Genomic DNA, 22071 nt, shown 5'->3' on the forward strand with positions numbered 1-22071 from the left:
GATAAGTCACGAAAGTTGGATTAATTTGCATGCAGATGTAAAGGCTTCTTCAAAAGGACCGTGCAAAATAGGCGGGTGTACACGTGCGTGGCGGAGGGAGGCTGTGAAATCACAAAGGCGCAGAGGAACAGGTGTCAATACTGCCGGTTCAAAAAGTGCATCGAACAGGGTATGGTCCTACAGGCAGTTCGGGAAGACCGGATGCCTGGGGGAAGAAATTCTGGTGCAGTGTACAATCTTTACAAGGTATGCACCGAATTTATATTTCAACAACAAGAACGCAATAAGATAGTAGAATAATATCTTTCACACACATATTTTTCAAATATTGTCGCATTTGGATTGTCGCAAGGAACATTTAATTTGATCGATCGGTTCTAATTGATCATTAGAAAAGATTATTTGTCGATTGGCCGCAGGTGAAGTACAAGAAGCATAAGAAGAGCAACAAGACGGGCGGTGTCGGCGGCGGCATGAGTGGCGGCAGTAATGTCGGTGGCGTAAACGGCTCGGGGACCCTCGGTGGTACCAAGGGTGCCATGGGCACGACGATGCTGGACAAACACATGGCCGCGGCTGCAGCCGCTCATCACAGCCAACAGCAGCAGCAGCAGCACTCCCAGTTAGCCGGCAGTTTTCTTCATCATCATAAAATCTCGTCGGGCGATCCGCTCTCGTCGCCGCCCACCCCTAGCCACCCGAGCCATCCTGCGCATTCGGGCCACCTCGTCAACGGGACGATCCTGAAGACGGCACTCACCAATCCCTCCGAAGTGAGTGTGCTTTCTTTGTCATTTTTCAAGTAAATTAAAATTTTAAGATTCTTCAAAGTGGTACTTTAAAATACTACTCTATTTTTGATGCATAATCTCTCTTGATGATGAATATCCCGTCCCCGGGATTGTCGGAACCAAAAGAAGAATTGCATCTCAAATCTATTCAGCTTTGTCTTCGTAAAAATTTTAAAGAATCTTTACAATAGGTGCTCTTAATCCTAAAATATTCAGGAACATTATAAAATTTGAAGTTTTAAGATAACGTTTAATTCATTTGAGTTTTTACTATTGGTATTTATATGATATTTCAAGAATCAATGAATCATCAATTCAGCTTCAGAACAAAAAATCTATCCTTAAATTCAAGATTACAAATGTTTAGTAATTTTTCACGAGTTGTCATAGAATATTAATCCTCTTATAATATACCCGAATAAAAATTAATTTGTTCGGTACATTTATCTCGGTTTATCGTGAACGACCGAAACTGAGAGAGAGCGAGAGCATCAAAGTAGATCGCGCGATTCATCTCGTCTGCTTCCGCGTGTGTCTCGCGAGACGGAATTGTAAGGGAACTAATTTCATTATGACAGAGTGCATCGCGCGCGCCCATTACAGCTTTTACTTATTTCCCCTAATTATTCGAGCGTTACGCAAGGCAAATGTCATCAGCGGCATAATGCAAATTAATCTCGCCCGCTGAGATTTATGTATCTTACTCGCCGGTGATGCGTGCATGAGATATCCACGAAAACTTTCTAAAAGCCTCGGCCCGATCAAATCGCGCGATTATGCGACCTGGAAGTTCGCCGTTAATCCGTACGAGAGGCGCGAGGATGTTATTCCTCGTCTATTCTTGCTCGTGCGATCAACGAGATCGCATACAAATTAATGTCCGCGTGCGTCTTCGCGATCGAAAGATCCCGCTTGCTTGCAATTTACGTGATTTATACGGCATAGTCCTGGTTAGAAATCGAGCGCGGGTCAACAAAAGTTGACTCTTCGGCCGCCGACAGGGGAATCCGGTGCTCTGGGATGAGAATGTCCCGCAGGCATCTTCGCTTTCACTTTCGAAGCAGCTGCAACGCGACGCGAGATCGCGAAATCTTCGCGGATGACGATCATTCATTCCAACGATCCAATAACATATTAAATCTCCTATACACTTCCTATACACTTTGATTATATTTTTTGAGCAATAAACTTGATTAAGCAAAAAAAAAAAACTTTACTGAATATCATCTCTTTTTCATAATTTCTCAATATTCAGTATTAGAGATTTTTTACGACTAATACAAACTAACGTTTTAGTAATGTTTGCTTAAAAATTAATTTTACTGGTTATTTATATTGGAAATTTGTTTGTGTGAAATTTCTAGATTTACTCTATTCGTAATAATAAACTAAATGTGAGGCAAATACGTAGTATGCGCCTTCGATTGAACTACTTGTAATTCGCGTTCAATACCGATATCCTTACCTGGGAAAATAGAGATCGAACCACTTCGATGAAGTCAGAATTGCATCATCGACATCTGCGAATCTATGACGGTGATCTGTTACGATCGCATAAGAATTTTGGATTAATCATCACGGAATGTGCGCTGCACTTCGTTCTCGATATAACAAAACAAAGCTTTCAAAACAGAACAATAATTGATTATGCGCGATACTTATTAATTGATCTTGCATTATCTTTTAGCAATGAACCAGAAAACGAGTAATTAACATCACACAGATATCATTTATAAATTGAAATGATAACTTCTAAGAGAAAAAGGAGATTTATCATTATCGAGAGGGAAAAACAATTTCAACAACATTAAATATTTATTTGTCTGCTAAAAAAACATGTAATCTGATATTGAAAAAAAAAGTAAATACGTGAATAGAAAATGTTTATAACACATCATTTATACGTATTTTATTTTAAATGTAATTGTATTATAATCACAAAGATATAAATTTAATTGTATGACTATCTATCAATATATCCAGTCATTTGTTTTTAGTTTGTGTAAAAATATTCACATTTTTGCAAATTATCGAGCAAAACAATGAAACTGTAGACAAATAGTAAATTCAGCGTGCGTCGATCCGGTTTCCTTCGCACCGATCCTGGAATGAATGAACTCCCCGTCGCAATTTCACTTTCTTACGACTCGACTTGCGCAAGCCTCAAGGTTTCCCACATTACGAAAGCCGATAGATAGAACGAGCGAATAGCATGCGAGAATCGACCGAGCGTCGTCGCACTTTTTGTATTCATCTGCACTCCTTGTATAATAAGAGATCCTTATATAACTTGCAAAATTATATATCCTTACAAAGCAATGTTTTCTTATATCGTATAATTGTGCACAGACAGATATGAGCGGATCTTTTATGATGAATATTTGCATATGCGCGAATAAACGGAACCTCCAAAATATTAAATAATTTTTTTCAATCAACATTCTAAAAATGTAATTCGATTGCATTTCAATTTTCTCAAATGGGACGATATAATGGCGGGAATAATCGAAAAATATGTGTGTTACGTCCGATCAGATGAGGGATTTGCTCAAATGGCCCGGTAGAGGCCATTGCCAAAAGTGAAACCGATGCCGTTAAAACCGGATAAATATTGACCATGGCTGTGCTCCATTAAAGAGGTCACTTTCCAGCCGTGGCCGAGTCATCGGACGTGAGATGCACAACGAGACAATTCATATCTTCGAAGAAAGAATTTCGTGAAAGATAAAAAATCACAAAGTCAACGGAATCACTTTCTTTAAGAAAATTGGATGTTTAATCTCGAAAGTAAAATCGAAAAAAATACTCGATCAATTAATTAATTCGAATATGATATATCGTAAAGATTAATCTTTATCATAAAAGACAAATTTTGAAGTTAAACTCTCTATGAAATTTATTTCTATTTAAATTTATATTTATAAATATTCCAAATAATATGTTTTCATAAAGAATATCATTAATTTTAATATGTGAATAGCTTAAATATTGAAAGAACAAATATTATCAATAGACAATTTATTATAAAAATTGGGATTATTAGATGATATATGAGGAATTTTTTATACGACTATAAATAATGTATATGCTTATTTCTTTCACAAATACGTTTTGTTTCAGTTTTGCTACTCATTGTTATTAAAATTATCGAAACTAAAAATATAATTTATGCGTAATATATTTTGCATATTATGCTGCATCGGTCATATCAGCCTCATTGATATCTAGATATTAAAACGATATTCTTTTATCGTAATGAAGTATCTAAGTTAGTGATTCTTCGTCATCGTCGCTGCGTGGAAAACGTCGTAGCGAACGACAACACCGGCGACGCAAGCAGGGACAATAGAAAATCAGCGGCAGCCGGTGCCAAGGACGGGCAGTTCTCTGGCAGTTTCGTAACTCGTGAAAGTCTGCACGGGGGACAGTGACCTCACCCTCTCTTTCTCTCCTTCTCGCGCTTCCTCTCCTCCAACACCTCCTGTATATCTCCTCCCTTGTCTCCTCCGCGAAACTCTCGTCCCTTCCTCATGTCGGACGCCTTCAACTGCGAACGCGTCCCACGGTTCTCCATGAGATAGTCACTTATACATGGATCTTATCCGACGAAGCGACCAGCTTTCCCCGAAGACAGACTGAAATCGACTTGATGGGGCTCTCTCTCTCCTCTTCTTTTTCTTTTTCCCTTTCTCTTTCTATCTCGCTCCCGTGCACTTCGTACCCGACCCCGAGGAAGTGTTTCGAGGTCCGAAAGGTCAGTGAAAGGCTGAAGTCTACCGGTTGGACGCGCGGCCACCGAACTCGGATTGCGCGCACAACGAAAGGAAATGCTGGCGGAATTGTAATTAACGTATAAACTTCCTCGAAATTATTTTTTCGCGTCGTGAAAAAGCTTCAAGGTCACGAGATTGAAAATTCGATGTAATATAATATAACCCATGAAAGTGGCCCAGATAGCAATGAGCAATGTTAATATATAATACAACCTCTAAGAGAATTAGTTTAAGCAGCAATAACAAATGCAAAAATACAAAAAATAAATGCATAACAAAAATGCATTATGTCAATTACATGAATAGATTTTATGTATTAATGATGTATGTTTAAGGTGGTGCATTTACGGCAAAGGCTAGACAACGCAGTAAGCAGTTCGAGGGACCGAGTATTTCCTCTGGACGCAACTTTAACTATGATTCAAACCCTTATAGACTGTGACGAGTTCCAAGATATCGCCACTTTAAGGGTATGTGCACATACTTATCACATATATCCTTTTAATAACAAGAGAGAATTTTTCAATTTTAAGTTAATAATATAAATATTAATATAAACGTTAATATTTGTTTCTAAAAAGGAATATATATATTCTCAGATATATAATAAGCAACAATTCAATAAATATATTAATAAATATTATTTAACTAATTAATATATTTGTATTGTTTTTTCAAATAACTAGAATATTGACACTAAATTGGTTCGTTTTAGTAAAATACCGTTTAATTAAAAAAGTATACAACAATTAAACTTCAAACAAATCGTCGCGCTTCGAGATTGTACATGCGTTCGCGTTACAGAATTTGGACGAGCTGCTGGACCATAATTCAGACTTAAGTGAGAAGCTGTGTCAGATAGGAGACAGCATAGTGTACAAGTTGGTGCAGTGGACCAAAAGGTTACCGTTTTACCTTGAACTGCCGGTCGAAGTTCATACAAGGCTGCTCACCCACAAGTGGCATGAACTTCTTGTGTTGACCACTTCTGCCTACCAAGCGATGCACGGTCAGCATAGGTTAACAAATGTCGGTACTGATGGAACGGGTGCAGATTTTATGCAAGAAGTAATTATGCGTTTTGCAATAATTTATAAACACATAAACACATTCTAAGCAAATTTTAAAAAATTATGATTTTATACAAAATTTTTTTTTTTTTATTGTTTCTGCATGAATATTTTATTAAATAATATAATCCGAATAATATGATGTTTTCGACGATGAAATATTTTTAGTATCGTCAATTTACCTACATAATATAATTATAAACAGCCTTGTCAATTTCTATTGATATCAACTTTACATATACTTTTGACAATGTTTTTTTCTTACAAGTTTATAAGCAAGACGAATGTGAATTTGGTCTAATACAATCTTCGCAATTAGGTAACGAACAACATGTATACGTTGCAAACGTGCCTAACCAGCATGATGGGTCGGCCGATAACCATGGACCAATTGCGGCAAGACGTAGGGCTCATGGTGGAAAAAATCACATATGTCACGCTAATGTTCAGGCGAGTGAGGCTACGGATGGAAGAGTATGTCTGTCTAAAAGTAATCACTATGCTCTCACAAGGTAGGTACTTTTACTGCGAATCTGCCGTTCCGTGTTCGTCATTATCGCGTTGAGTTAACTTCCTCGATATTACGTGATACACGAATGACATATAATAATATAAACTTATCTTCTTCCCCAACGCTACAATTGGAGACACGAAATGTAAGTTTAAGACACTTTCTAAAAACTCTCGTGCACCTATGTGTTTCCCTGCAAGTAAACTGTAGATTTTCATCAAATAAAACTACTACTTAAACAGTCTACTTAAACAGTCTTTTAAATAAATTCTTGTTATTTGACATACAAAAGAAATTGTAAAGAAAAAGAAAATTAAAAAGTAAATCCGGATTTGTAGAGAATTTCCCATTAGTTACAATTGTAAAGATACGACGCCCCGATTTTCTGAAATATATCAAAATCTTCGCACACATCTCAATTGATCTCGCTTGTCTTTCTTAGCACGAGGAAGTACATTGGAATTAGAACAGATACAAGAACGATATATGAGCTGTCTGCGAAGTTTTGTCGAGCACAGCGCGCCTCAGCAGCCGAGTCGATTTCACGATCTTCTTGTCAGGTTGCCCGAAGTAAGTCCAAAAAAATAAATATGTACTGAACGCTAAAAAAAATCTTTAAAATATCGATAAATCAAAATATTTTTTATAAATATGTAACTCAAATTATCAAATGTTTAATCAAATCTGAAGCCGAATCCAAAAAGCTAACAAACAGTTAACGAACTGTGGTGTAATGTGAAGAAACCACTTGTATAAATTATTTATTTGCGTTTGTTCATGTTTGCTTATTTAATCTGAATCCGGCTTAAAAAAAAACACTTATTATTCAACGATCTAGTGATAGCGCTTTTGATTCGAATTGTTTTCGTTCCATGTAGAATACAATTATCACAAAATGACTTCATTTAAATAAAGAATCCATCTGCTTGTTGAATTACAGGTACAATCGGCGGCGGCTTTACTACTCGAGAGTAAAATGTTCTACGTTCCTTTCCTATTAAACTCAGCAATTCAAAGATAGTAAATAAACAAAGTGACGATAAACGAAGCTGAATACCTATATACATACTATACATACGTTATAAATATATACACAGAAAAAAAAGTAAAAAAACCGAACAAGTGGACAAGCAACAAATTAACAGAGAGAGACAGAAAGAAAAAAAAGCCCAATGTGAGAGAGAAAGAGAGACGACTCAAGCCGAATGGGGAAAGGCTTTGTTTGCGTATGTATAATAAATACATAAAAGTATATATGTATATACATATCAATATATACATGCAAATATATGTATATACATATATATGTATATACACATATATATATATATATATATATATATATATATATATAAATAATATAAATAATATAAATGTGTGTGTTCGTTGCGTTGTACAAACGAAGGAAGATGGAGAAGAAGAAGAAATCGTTCGAGTGAAAAGGAACGAAAAAAACACGAGTGGATGATAGAAAGTAACCAGAAAGAGGATAGAAAAAAAAAGAAAGAAAAGAACGATTTTAAATAAAATATTAAAGAAAGAGCATATATATAATATATATATATACATATATAAAAATTAGAGGAGCGAAAGAGAGAGAGAGAAAGCGAGAGGGAGAGAAAGGGAGAGAGAGAAAGAAAGCGCGCCACCTCGAAGATGGGCAATCAATCGAGGTGGGAACTGAACTTTTTTATCGAAACTAAAAGACTATAATAATATATTTCTGTACGCAAACACGTACCGCGCAACTACGTCATTGTGTGTTCACATTGCATAATCCGATCGATAAAATAAGACTCTCGTTACGTACCGCTCACCGTAGGCCACCTACTACTATTATTACTACTACTACTACTGCTACTATTACCGCCACTTTCTATTACTACCGCTCTCGAAGCTAAGGAAAAAGAAAAAGAGAAAAAAAAGCATGTAGAACAGCAGCAGACACTACGAAACGACTGACTGAAGGATCAATAGTCCAAATCGATCAATCGACCGATGATCGACGACGGATTTCTTGTCATCCCAGTTTTCGACACGAAATCATGGATTCATCACGATCAAATTTTATTAATACGCGTTCACACACGTACACATACACACACCTGCCTCGTCCCTGCGCGCGTAGATATAAATACGCATATATCTTCTAAATATCTGCCGCAAACCTCGTCGCGACGTGATCGATGTGATCTTTTCCTCGCAATTGTCGTTCGCCACATTCATCATGTGCAAAACGTTAAGACGTACGTAAAGAGTGTGATACTACCGTAGTTACTAACTCTCTTCTCTCGCACTATTACTCGTACCCACACATAATCGACGGGAGTCCGTTACGAGTCTTCAGGATATCGATCACGTAATCTTACCAACTGAGAAGAGTGAAGAGAGGAAGAGTGCAAACTTTCACCTCGAATCCGCCGAATCGGCACAAGGAGATCCATGTGAAATTTGAGAATAAAGAGCAGAAAGTGACTGGGGTTCACTGATCGATGTCCAGATAACGTAACCGCGGGAAGAAGAGCCATAAAGAAACAAAATTGTACGTAAGAACTTCGGTGTCTCACGTCCGTATATATTTATCACCATATACATTCGGATGTTAGTATTTGCTACGTACGCGTATCTTATGACAGTCAACATCGAGTCTTCGTCATCATCGTTTTCGTCGTCATCATGATTATCGTCGTCATCATCGTCGTTGTCGTCGTCGTCGTCGTCGTCGTCGTTGTTGTCGTCATTCAACACTCCACAAGTAACGGTTCAAACGCGCAACGCAAAAGACTCTTACTCTATTATAATAATGGTTCATTCATTTATGCCTTCGATGCGACTTTTACCGCGCAAACATATGCATCATCAGTCCTAGGATTTCTCGTTCGCGTCGCGCGTTCTTCGGACGATCATCGAATTTCCATTCGTGACTTTTCTTGAAGGTTTGCTTTTTTTGAACTTTCTACTTACATTAATGTACCAGTTGTAACATAGTTTTCAGAAAGACGACTGGGACTTTTAATTAAGAGTCGTGAGAACAAAATCCATAAATTAACGAAAAAGTTTCGTCATTATAATGAATAATAAATGAAATTATAATTTTTTAAGAAGAGAAAATATAAGAATTATTAATTATGTTAATAGAGATGTTTATAAAGTCGATTCTCTATTTTTTTAATTATTATATGTTTATTGTATAAATGGAGGTTTTCAATTATTTGATGATTGAATTCTAGTCGGTTTTACTTAGTAATTTCTTTTATTATTATGTACAAAAATTCTAGCATACGGAATAATGGCCTTATGAATTAATAAGCAGAATTAATATTGAAAATATTGTAAACATATATTATACACAATATTTGTGATATTTTTGCAAAGGAAACATAAATTTTTTGTATTGTAAAAGATATTATAAGATAAATTTCTACATTGTTTTGATTTTTTATAAGAGATTTTATATTGTTTTTATATTTGCCAAATTTTCTATTTTATTTTTTAAGAACGTGGAACATTTTTATAAGACATTTTTTTTTTGCATTTTTATTAGGTTGTCATAAATATATACGCAATGTTGAAATAAGAAATGGAGAATCGAATCGTCCGCAGTACGCGTGTCGTTTGTTTCTTCGATAATCGCGACTAAAGTACGAAGAGCGGTAAGCTCTCTCATGTTATTCCTCGCTGAAGCGATATTTTCATAGTATTACGACGAAAAAAAGAAAGAAATAAGCGGAACGTGTATATACGAAGAAACGAAACGCTGTACTCGTATCCCAGTATCGCGAGCTTCGCGATATTTCGTTCGGAGTACTCAAGCAACTATAAAAGATTACACCAAAAAAATCGTCCCTTACCAAGATGTTTTCTTCTCTTTTTTACTAAATACGAATAATATACATATATAAATATATATATATATATATATATACACATATATCTATACGCGAATGTGCATATACGTATCCACCATGGATTGTGATAATCAACCTCGCGAAACTGGGATACTGAACGCTCCTAGCTCAATTACTTGCGAGGACGCGTTGCAAAATTGCAAAAAGGGTAAAGAAACCGGTAGTTGACACGCCAATCGAAAAATCATCTGTGTCTTGAAAGATATTGCTCCTTGTATACGCATGTAACGCATTACTCTGCGCACGTTCTGCCGACGTGATTGTTTCATCTTGCCTCTCCATAGAAGATATCGTAAACATGCGCTAATCGCCTGATAAGCTCGTGGCCACGAGGACAATCTGAAGGCTGGAAAATGGATTTTACATATGTTCTCCAAGAACGCATGCAAATGTATTTTCTTCTTGATTTTTTTGCAGTCTCAACCAAATTGTGCATAGAATTATTCCTTAAAATCAATTTCCCGGATTAATCAATTTAATTTTAATTGTATTTTTGACTTATTTTAAAACTGTAATCTAGAAAAAACAATAATAATTATTGCATAATTGAAGTACAGTTATTATAAATGGTTAATGAAGAAATCGAAGAAACTTTTACTGCTAACAATTTAAATATTTTGAAACGTTTTTTTATAATCACTTGAAAAACTGCATGTAATTGACTTATCGATCAGAAAATTATAAAATAAGTAATCGAAATAAGTTTATAATAATCATTACAAATTTATTTTTTTCTTTTAAAATTAATGAACAGAATTAATGTACAGTAGCTATGTCAATCGCCTCGACTGAATAAGTAAGTTTCGATCATTTTTGTTAATGGATATTAAACGTGACAGTTGAAATTATTTTATTATTTTTCTATCTCTTCCCAATCTTCTAATTGAACCCGTGGTCACGAACCGAACGTTCCAGAAATCTACACAAACTACAACACAGACCTTGGGCCTACTCGCCTAGGGAGATACTTGTCCATACTATAAGACTTAACTAAACGATGGGATACTTCATACAGTAAACGTTGTATATTATTTGACGTTAAGGAAAGTTAGGTGTAACGGTTTCTGTATTCCCCAGACATCATCGTACGATCGTTTCTATGTTCATTCATACAGTCGACGAGGTCGCGTGATAAGGAAATTAGAAAAAAAAATTAATCAGACAGAAAAACATGTCTCGCTTATGGCCGATTCGTTTGCTATGTCGGTTAGCTTCATCCGGATAAAAAAATCGGGCATTATGGGATGAGCACTGCCGTTCCGGCTGATACTTCATCTTCTTTCAAAAAATGAATCCGCACAGATTTCCAATCTCATAGCAATGGAAAAAAGTAGGAGATCTAGCTTTTTTAGCTATATTTATTTTTTGCACTTTTAAAGAAATGCGTGTGCATTCAAATTTTGGAGAAAGGAGAAGAAAAAAAAAAGATAGAAAAATTATATGTATAAAATATGTAAAAAAATGCAATTGAAAAGATTATTATAAGGATATTCTGTACTTTTTCATACAACAGAAATTTTCGCAGAGGTATTCTAAAGATATCATAATATCTTTATAATATTCCTGTGATATATTTGGACATTTCTATCTAGTATAGATTATTAACGGTATCTTCATTATCAAAAAAACATTGCGCAGAATATTAATAATGACCAATTAATGCGACACAACATTTTTCGATTATTCGGAATATATTAAATAATGCAAGATTGCTATTACGATTATCATTAGCGATATTTTTTTATAATTTCAAGATAACAATACGTATTATCAACAAAGTACAGAATGAACTTAATATTTTTTTTTTTTTAACGGCATACTTGCGGTCGAGCCAGTATTGTGCAATATGAATTTGAAATTATACATAAAAACAATACGCTCTGTCATTCGTTTGCTTTTCCATCATTTCCTCGGTTCTTATTGTCTACTGTTATCGTTAACTCGTAAAATCGTCGTACTTCCTGCCAAAAAATTGTTCATGACGTATTATTTATTGTTAGCGTATATATGAATGACAGAGTGTCATCCTCGGGAGAGAGAAAATAGAATTTTCGAAAGTTTCAAAGACCAAGTTTCATCTCTTGTAGATTTTATATATATATATATATATATATATATATATATTTTTTTTTTTATAGAATTTCCATGGATTGGCGCTGCTCTTTTCGTTCGTGGATTCTTTAAGTCATGCAGGATTTATTTTTTTTTTTAATATTTTATTTGTTCTTTTTGATAATTAATTTTATTATTCAAGAATTTTAGCGATCGAAAATATTACGCAAAGAAGACAAAAGAAATAAAACGAATTTATTCTCCGAATTTCAAATAATTTTTAAAATTTAAATTTTTAGAATAAAGATAAATTTAATATTTATTTCATACGAATTTCATTGTAAATACATAAAGAAAAATATGTATAAAATATTAAGTTATTAATTACTGTGGAATAGCTTTTGTATTTAATTAAGATTAAATAATGCAATTAAGAAAAGATTATAAAATCGTGCGATAGGAAAAATATTTTTTTTTAAATTAAATTAAATAAAAGTTCAAAAGACAACAGGAGCGATACCTGTCAGGAGATATATATTTTATTAAAAAAAGAAACAACACATTGTGCAACACATCGATGTCTGGGAGTATAGCAACTGCTTACGGGAGAGCTAAAGTGTTGGATCAGCAAGACTTAGGGCATTATACTACAAAGAGTATTATCATGCCCAACCTTTTAATATTTAAGTGCGAGTGAGAGTCTATCGAGCAAAAGAAAGAAAGAAAAAAAGAAAGAAATCTAACGAAAAAGAAAAAAAAATAAAAAAAAAAACGCGAAAAAAAACCAGTGCGCGCCTCTCGTTTATGGGTTCAACTTTGTGTACATATTGTACGAAAGATTTAATAATATAACTATGTTGAAAGTACTAGTCCTGTCTTTGTATAATTCCGTGTTGAATACTTGTGCGACTTACGAAAGCCGCAAGCGGCGCCGCCGTAATGCTCCTGTGATTACGGGGAAGCAAACGAAAATGTGTGCACAAAAATTTTTCTCGTATCATTCGGTCCATCTCTATTTTGCATTTACCGGCAATATAGAGTACGAATTAAGCACGCGCATTTTAAACAGCGAACATTTCCTCGATGAATATATATGAGTTATTCGACGCTAAAAGTGTGTATGTCTGCACAAAAACATAATTCTTTCAAATCCATCTGAACGGAAAATCTTTGAACGGTTTAATAAACCTTTGAAAAATATTGATTTAAATCTCGTATCTTTCAACATTTTTGATTAAAGCAACTCTTAGATCCATTTCTGTCAATGTAAGTTAACTTTTCTTGATTTAATCTATTCTTTATCTTTGTCTGATATTTAGGATTAAAAAAGATAAAAAGTAATTTAAACCAAGATTAATCTATATTGATAGAAATGGATATTATAGTCGTAAAGATTTTGATCTAATCGAAATTAACATTGAGCAATTTATTTCATAACTGATGTTCCGTCATCGTAGAATCGCTATCAAATCTATCCTTGTTTGTTAATATAGATCACGTCAATCCTTGTACACGATCCTAGTGCCTTGTTGCATTTAATTAATTTGCCGGTGCTCATGTTCTAACAACTAGCGTAAATTTAATTTTATTCCATTGTTATGTATTTCTTTGTGTAATTTTCTTCGCATTTCTTAATTTTCTACTCATTTTCTATATAGAAAAAAATACTTGTTGCGCACATATCTTCGTTTGCTCTTGATTGAGATGAAAAAAATCGGCGCCCCTTGCTGCGATTTATCGAAAGAAAAGCACGAGAAGAAATACAAACGTTTAACCCAGAAACGACATTTGAAAAGGGAAGCACGAAGGATTGGCTAGAGAAAGTGAGAATGAGAGAGAGAGAGAGAGAGAGAGAGAGAGAGAGAGAGATACTTTTTCAATGAGTGAGTCAAAAGTTACCATATTTCTACCTACGTTTAGGAAGAAGTACGTTTTTATTATCTCGTTTATCTTCGATTATATTCCTTTTGTAACTGAGATTTCGGCGCCATCGCGTGAATCGCCGTTCTGCCGGAAATCGAGTATCGGCCTTCGCGATGTCGACGTCCATTACGTGATAGATTTCCTGCCGTGCGTCTCGCTGCAATTTTTTTTTTTATAACAGCGAGAAGCACGTTGATAAAAGTCAATTATGCGTTATTTTCGCGGAAATTGATATAACGTTTCGACTCTGCTTTCCGTAGACAAAATATCCATAGATAAAGTCTGCCTTTTCAGAACGGACAATGTTTTGCATCCCGCAACGTTTTGTATATGTAGATTTAATCATAGATACGCGATACGCGAGTAATTAAAAGACTGACGAAGATCACAGATCTCGATATTGATAAAATCATGTTACTCGACGAAATTAGATGAATTAATTATAACACCAATCAACTTCGAGGTGATTTTTTTTTTCTAAATTCAATATCTCTGTCGGCTCCTTTGCTGTATGAAAAAATCTCGTGCATATCAACAACGAAAGTCAGTCGATACGTTTGTTACTGCATTTATTATATATATTCGAATTCCACTGTGACATTACGATTTTTAATGTAATATAATATGATTGAGAATATAATATGAACTACAAATTGCAATAAAAATCGGTTAAAATTGTTATGAACATATTAGATGCACGTATATAAGTGAAAAAGAAATTTATAATTTCACTGGAGCAGCCAAGTACATTATTTAGCATAATTCGACTGATTTAATCGAGAACTTTCGGTTTCGGGCAAAACAGGCCGAATTTCACGCATGGCGCATGAACCCCCCTGTATTTTTATGAATAAATAAGATATTTAAAGAAAAAAAAAAGAAGTAAATCTGAAGTCTGTTTGGAGATGCCTTTCATAGGGATTATAAATGTAGATAATATATTATACATATTGAACATAAATACACTATATTATTATATATAAATAAATAAATATATATATATATATATATATATAAATAGTAAGGAGTAAATAGAATTATTATATATATATATATATGATGAAAATAATATTATTACGAGTAAATAAACTGATTAAAGATTAATAAAAAAAAACTTGTGTGCTGTTTAATTACATATTGTACCTACTTTCCTGCATGCTGCTCCTTCATATCGATTTGTACTTGTTTTCACTATCGCAATAATAAATGCACATATGTATATATATATATATGTATATATATACACACATACACACCCACGCACGCACACATACCGGGAATATTATTGATATATTACGATCGAGTGCGATTTTTTGCGCATTTTTATTACAGACGTTCTTCATTACATTAACATAACAAAGTCTATACTTTCAAGGTACATGATGATCGTTTTATAATGGTGTCTACCTGTGAGATCTTTAAGGATTATGCGCAGTGTTCAAGCTCCCGCACGGAGCATATTAAGCTAAATTAGTCTTCGTTATTTTTATTTTATCTTGCAAATTGTCTTTATTTGTTCTCTCTCTTTCTCGCGAGCTTACCGATTATTAATATCGAGTCGCCGCAAGCGCTTGGACACTTCGATAAGATTAAAGCGATCACAGACAGAGGCATTCCAGTAAACGAAACGCCGCGAACACCCCGATAGTAGATACAGAAGCTAATACTTTTTTTTAGGATTTCTATGATACCCGTACCGCAGATAGGGCGTTCCCGTCGTTGCGACACCGTTTCACGACTCGGAGGCTGCAAATGTAGCGAGTCGAGTTTGTAACGCAAGCTCCGTGTCCCATTTCATTCTAGATGCACTCTTCTATCTAATGTAATACATTACTCGCACAAAGTATTGCGCAATTGTACATACGTTGTAATAAATTGTAGTACAAATAGAGAATATCCCGCGCGTGTGATGTAAAATGTAAGAGTAAGATCTAAAAGGGTAGTAAAACGTAAATATAACGTAGAAAAGTTTCGAAAAAGGAAAGATTTGTTCTAAATAATAGCTATAATTCTAAATAATAAAGAGTTTATGAAGTAGAGTAAAAAGAGAAAGAAAGAGCGATAAAAATTTCCACATATACGCATTTCTCGTTAAGCTCTGGTATTTGTATGATTCTTCGTCCTTAGTTGTTAGTTCGTCTATGATAATCTGTCAGTAAGAAAGCATTTATATTTCTAGTAGACCGTCATGTTATAGTTCTGAAGGCACTGTTCAAAAGTTTATTATATTTCTTGGAATAACGGGTCTTCACAAAATCTCTTCGAATGGTGCGACAAGGAGAGTCGTTATAAACGTCGACATGATCATTGCACACGCCTCCATCGGTCTATATCACAAAATTCAAAATAGAGTAGTTTCAACTTGACAGCCTGTGCCACAATGCCAATGCCGTATTTGTCGGGTCTGTGATCGATTAGGAATTATCGTGAGCTAGTAAAAATCGATGGTCAGAATTCAGGCTTATGATACGCAATGGCCGGTGCATTTCCATTAATTACGTCATATCAATATCGTATCATTATATTACACAAACACTTATTAATTTAGAGGCACATTGCTAAGGGTCTCGGTTTTTTTCCTTTTAAAGTTGCTCCCTACATTAATGAACTTATAACAATTAGCTAATTACGATTATTTAGTACGACAGCGATTTGGCATACAATATTGGAAACTGTACAAAGATTCGGAGAATGCAATAGTATTTGAAAATATTGCTTTGTACATATATATATATATATATATATATATAGAGAGAGAGAAGTGTGACGAACAAATGGTGAATATCTTTTTCGAAAAAATGCGTGTCAAGATAATTTAAAGACGATATTTGAGCTTAGAATTTCTTAAAATTAAGCATAAAAAAAATGTCATGTGCATAAAAATAATAAGAGAAAAGTCTCTACAGATACTACAACAATCCGACAAAAATTATCGGATTTCCTTACCTAAGCAGGAAAACTTTGGCTACTGCTATACGCTATTTGTACTTCGGCAAAAAAGAGCCGAATTTACGATTCTTGCTAAGAACACTGATTGCGCTTTTAGAAGAAAAAAGAACAGCACGCAGCACACAGTATCTAAACCAGAAACAGATCATTTATATGTTCAGGAAGACCTTAACAGTACTATATATTCTCACGCTTTAATAAACCTGAATTCTACGCACAACGATTATGTCAGAGAAGCATTCACTGTACTCAGAGAGTGTATCTTTTTGCCGGAATGTTTGAACGTTTCTTTTTTTTTCTTTTTTAATTAATTACTCACACATACAGCACTGGACTATTTTGCGTTATTCGCGCTCATAAATTATTTAAAAGCTCTTAGTCTTTTGAACATTAAAGTCCAGAATGCTGCTCTGAGATATGAATGTTCTACAGAATGTACATAGTAGACAGCAAAAGCGTCTAGACCACAAAATGTTCACATTTTCTCTGATGCAAAATATCATTTTCCTTTTTTTCTCGAGCTACAAAAATCAGGCTGATGCAATGGCAGACACTATGTATATATATAAAAGTTTAGCTTTACAACATGTAAAACCTGATAAAGTTCTTAAAAAATCTAAAGAACATTCCCTGAATAAGAGCAATCACACGACAATTCAGTCCTCTAAGTATCGTACTTTGATCGTAGAACGCATTAAACAATTTTTTTTAAGGGAATCAAAACTCTCTTTAGGTAATGTATAATCGGTTTATGATATATTTTCATGAATGTTATGGTTCCGTCATGGTATCAGCCTGGGTCTGGCTAATCAAATCATGTGATTCCGTAGAGTCTAGACACAGACATGTCTCTTCTGCACCCGTACAAATGAGCCACTAAGATAGATCACAAAAAGTACGGAGTGGGTGTTAGAGGTGGGATTACTCTTTCGGAATCAGGCACTGCCTGGAATAGCACGGGTGTTCTCTGATCCACTGTCGTGAACTGCATGATACTAGCTATGTTACCACATCGGTAACAATAATTTGGAGCTGACCATACTGTGACAAGTTTATCATTAAACATGTACCTATAACCTACAAGATAAGAAATATGCATTATAAGTACCTACTTGCAAAATATTTTTAAAAAACTGTAATAAAGATTATAATAAAGATGAAATGTTACTGTTCGTGGACAAAAACATACCTTCCTGTACTAGTTGATGTGCCCTACAGATGAGTTTAAGGTCATTTACTTCCATAAACATGTAAGTCACCTTACTACCGAACAGCCAACCTGCGCCACGTGGACTTACCGTCCATGTTTCTACATCCTCTGGATCAGACCAGACCAAATCACAGAAAGCACCTATATTACGATAAACAAAATTGTTCAATTTTAATACACAATAATAATACAATCAACTAATTTTGTAATTAATATATACCTTTGTGTGGAATCTCTTGATTCCTTTCAATCGTTCTAATTTGATCTAGTGTTCTAATAGCTGGAGACAATCCACCATGTACACAAAGAACCTGTTCATCGATTAACTGAAACAGTATTTTACTTAATATAATAAAATATAAAATTTTAGTTTTTAGAAAAATCTTTCAAACAAACACTCACGGCAGCAACTGTGAGCAAGTCAAATACCCTACAACAGTACTTCCATGCATTAGCATTACCATACTTGTTTTGGCATTCATCTATAACAGACAAATAAAGAAAAGAATAAAATCAAAATTTTATTTTAAAATAAATATCAAGTATATTATCAAAAAACAAATGTTATTACATATTTACCATAAAATCCATAAACATGCGTGATTTGTCTAGATTCATGATTACCACGAAGTAACGTTATCCTGTCGGACCATTTAGCTTTAAGCGTGAGCAGACGAGTAAATGTTTCTAAACTATAGTAACCCCGATCGACAAAATCTCCCAGGAATATGTAATTCGTGTCCGGTACAGGACCACCGTTACGGAACAGTTCCTCTAAATCGTAAAACTGTAACAGCACGAAGACATGAGTAGTCCAAATATATATTCATATTATAACTATACAGTGATAGCATTTGAAAATTAAACAATTATAAAAAGCAATATGAATAACGATATGTTGATGATGAATGTGATAGATGCACATATAATAATCTGAAAGATTAAAAATCTAATCTGATGACTTTACGTCGACCCTACATAATAGCAATGGACAGTGAGGGTCCGAAGGACCCTTTGAGGTTAGGGTATATATCCGGAACTTACCTGACCGTGGATATCACCGCATACTGTCACCGGAGTAGATACAGGCTGGATGTTGGATTCTTCCAGTAATAAATCACATACCAAGTCACAGAGTTTCTGTCGGCAATGATAAAAATTAATGTGATTATGATCGGAAGAAATGAAACGCGAAGAGATGCGTAGAGACGAGTAACCTAATCGGTGCTTATTCGCGCGGTGGTTATCGTGCGATAAACCGACCGGCACAAACCATATTATTTACCTTGAGATCATTCTCGGGCAAGTATTTGCATTCTTTCGCGATCTCTATCCATTTATCGATGTCTGACATTTTGGATTCGCACCGTAAGAAAATACTGATCGCGCCCCCATACAGCTACATATGTCGTCCGTGCGCGCCCGATGTTGCTGGATCTCATGTAGGAACGGCAACGACAGCAGTTAAAACATTCGAGCGGATACGCATGAAGGCACATAAAAACGTGTCTCAAGGTCTGTTTCTTTTTTTTTTTTTTTGCTTTTACATGCTTTTACATTTTGAAATATTTTCCAGCAAAAGACAAATCAACAAGTCTAGTTACATCATCACTTGTCCTTATCCCTATTTAAATAACTTGTTTAGTAAATAATTTGGTAAATAACAAGAATAACAAACGACATAATTCTTGAATCTTCTTTTATAAAAGTGCCTCTAAAAATAACTTATAAGCTTTTTGATTGGCTATCAGCCACTTTTAGAGAAACCACTCCTCATTCCTTCTTTCTCTCTTTTTCTATTTATTTTCCTAAGTTTTGAAACTATTCTGTTTAATTGATTTTTACTTATTTATATTTTTTTCGACTTTTACTTTACTGTTCATAATTTTATATTGTAAATTTTATACTTTACATTACTTTGTTTATGAATTTCATATATAATAATTATGAAATCTATAAAAAATTTTAGGCCGTAACCTTGAATGTATATCGTAAAAACAATACGATTAATATCGTATGCTTTTCCACTCAATAAAAAATTTGATACAATCTTACTGTACAAAATGTAATTTTTATTTCAGAATGCTTCTAGTGATTTTCTTTATATTAAACAAAAAAAAATCCCTATAATAAATCCCCAAAATAAATTAAGAAATATAAATAAGAAAGAGATAAGTTTGCTAATCTCTATTATAAAATAAATTTTTAGACATATATTTAACATTAATTAATTTAATATTGTAAGTTTTTATTGACTATTTGTACTTTTAAAAAATATGAGAGAAAGCGTTGAAATCTTGCTTAAAAAGTTTCGTCACTACACGCTAAAATATAATTTTCACTAGAGACAAGTACCACCAGTTTAATCACTCTAAATCATATAAATCGACCTAAATGAATATTACAATAAACAAAATAATTAGAAAATTAATAAAATTTGCAATCAGTACCATTAAAACATTTAACTATTTAAAATTAAGAACATTGAGTTGGATAAGTATTATGAAATTGTTCAAAATAGATTCTAATCGAAATTGTTTTATTTTTCCTAGAAAAGATAATAAAAATTTAGGAAATAATTAAACAATTTCGATCGAACCCATTCCAAAGTTTTAAATACATACTTTGTTCTACATATATAAGTTGTTTCTTTTAGCTTCTTTATAAAGAATCACGTAGTGTATTCCAAATGTGGGAGTTTTGGGACACCCTATATGTACGTGTCTCTCCACACACACACACACACACACACACACACACACACACACACACACACACACACACACACACACACACACACACACACACACACACACACACACACACACCACAAAATGTGTGTGCTCTATATATATATATATATATATATAGAGCATGTACATACATATATAATGTGGACGTCACCAAATGCCTTTACAGGTCAATGATCAATAACGATAGTCAATGTCGTATTCTATTAAACGGAACCACTTTTAAGTTCCCTAATCGATCGACCGAATTTAAGAACCAACAGGTTACGTATAAGTTGATATTTTTGCACTATACATTTACATTATACACGTGCCAACACGTATGTATGTATATATGTACGTAGGTATGTATGTATGTATGTACCCCGTAACCAAATCTGAAAAGACAGATTATGCGCAAAGTCTGTTATAAATTTCTGATGCTAGAAAGCTAACAGATTGCTAACCGGTTCTGTAATATCTGACAATGTTAGCAAACTGTTGCCAGAAACTTGACAGAATCTGTTGACATTCTGTGCCAGCAGATTGGCAGCAGAAATCGAGCAGACCCTGCTGCAATCTGCCGTCAGATTGGCGGCAGAAAGTGAGTAGGACCTGCGCGACACAATTTGATGGCAGGATCTGCTCAATTTCTGTTGCCAATCTGCTGACACAGAATGTCAATAAGTTCTTTTCAACAGAATGTAAGCAGAATGAGTCTCAGATGAAGTCAGTCTGCTAACATTTTTTGATTAAATCTGTTGCCAGTTTGCCAACATTCTGCTAACATTTTGCTGACAGGATATGTATGTATGTATGTACGTATTTATGTGTGTATATATGCACTTTCACGGAATATTGTCCTTATTTCATTCGAAATCGAGCAATCAAAAATTATCATCGATTTTCTAATACGAGCGAATATTCAGACTGCGTTTTTTGTTCTTATAAAAATTTCAATTAAAAATCCAACAAAAATTTGTTCATTTTAATTGCTGTCTTGTTATATTGCTTGCATGAGATAAAAAAATGCTACAAAAAAAATAAAAGATTACAAATATATGTAAAATGGAAAAGAATAGGCTTTTTAGATGCAAAAATTATATAAAAGAACACAGTGAGAGAAAGAGAGAAAGAGAGAGAGAGAGAGAGAGA

General features: G+C 34.2%; 2 protein-coding genes across 10 annotated transcripts in view; one reads left to right on the forward strand and one right to left on the reverse strand.

Moving 5' to 3' along the window:
• The window catches only part of Hr4 (nuclear hormone receptor 4), a 176800-nt gene extending 159509 nt beyond the window's left edge, over positions 1 to 17291 (forward strand). For 7 of the 9 annotated variants that reach the window (XM_089083950.1, XM_089083953.1, XM_089083951.1 and 4 more), the window contains 7 exons: positions 36 to 246; positions 420 to 773; positions 4900 to 5034; positions 5369 to 5632; positions 5954 to 6146; positions 6588 to 6715; positions 7086 to 17291. In XM_089083950.1, coding sequence (XP_088940076.1) covers positions 36 to 246; positions 420 to 773; positions 4900 to 5034; positions 5369 to 5632; positions 5954 to 6146; positions 6588 to 6715; positions 7086 to 7166 — 1366 coding nt within the window. In that variant the 3' untranslated portion in view covers positions 7167 to 17291. Of the gene's footprint in view, positions 1 to 35; positions 247 to 419; positions 774 to 4899; positions 5035 to 5368; positions 5633 to 5953; positions 6291 to 6587; positions 6716 to 7085 lie in introns of all 9 variants that reach the window. The other 2 variants (XR_016141114.1, XR_016141115.1) reach the window with 2 other exon arrangements.
• Positions 15333 to 19624, reverse strand: PpV (Protein phosphatase V). The gene is made up of 7 exons (XM_011638467.3): positions 19473 to 19624; positions 19232 to 19327; positions 18767 to 18974; positions 18590 to 18669; positions 18408 to 18513; positions 18167 to 18328; positions 15333 to 18054 (listed from the first exon to the last, which is right to left on the reverse strand). Exons 1-7 carry the CDS (start codon positions 19539 to 19541, stop codon positions 17864 to 17866), a joined length of 912 nt encoding a protein of 303 aa, XP_011636769.1. The 5' UTR covers positions 19542 to 19624; the 3' UTR covers positions 15333 to 17863.
• Positions 19625 to 22071: the final 2447 nt, after the last annotated feature.

Source organism: Pogonomyrmex barbatus, unplaced genomic scaffold (genome assembly GCF_055798465.1).
Source record: "Pogonomyrmex barbatus isolate J1 unplaced genomic scaffold, ASM5579846v1 scaffold8, whole genome shotgun sequence".
Taxonomy (NCBI): domain Eukaryota; kingdom Metazoa; phylum Arthropoda; class Insecta; order Hymenoptera; family Formicidae; genus Pogonomyrmex; species Pogonomyrmex barbatus.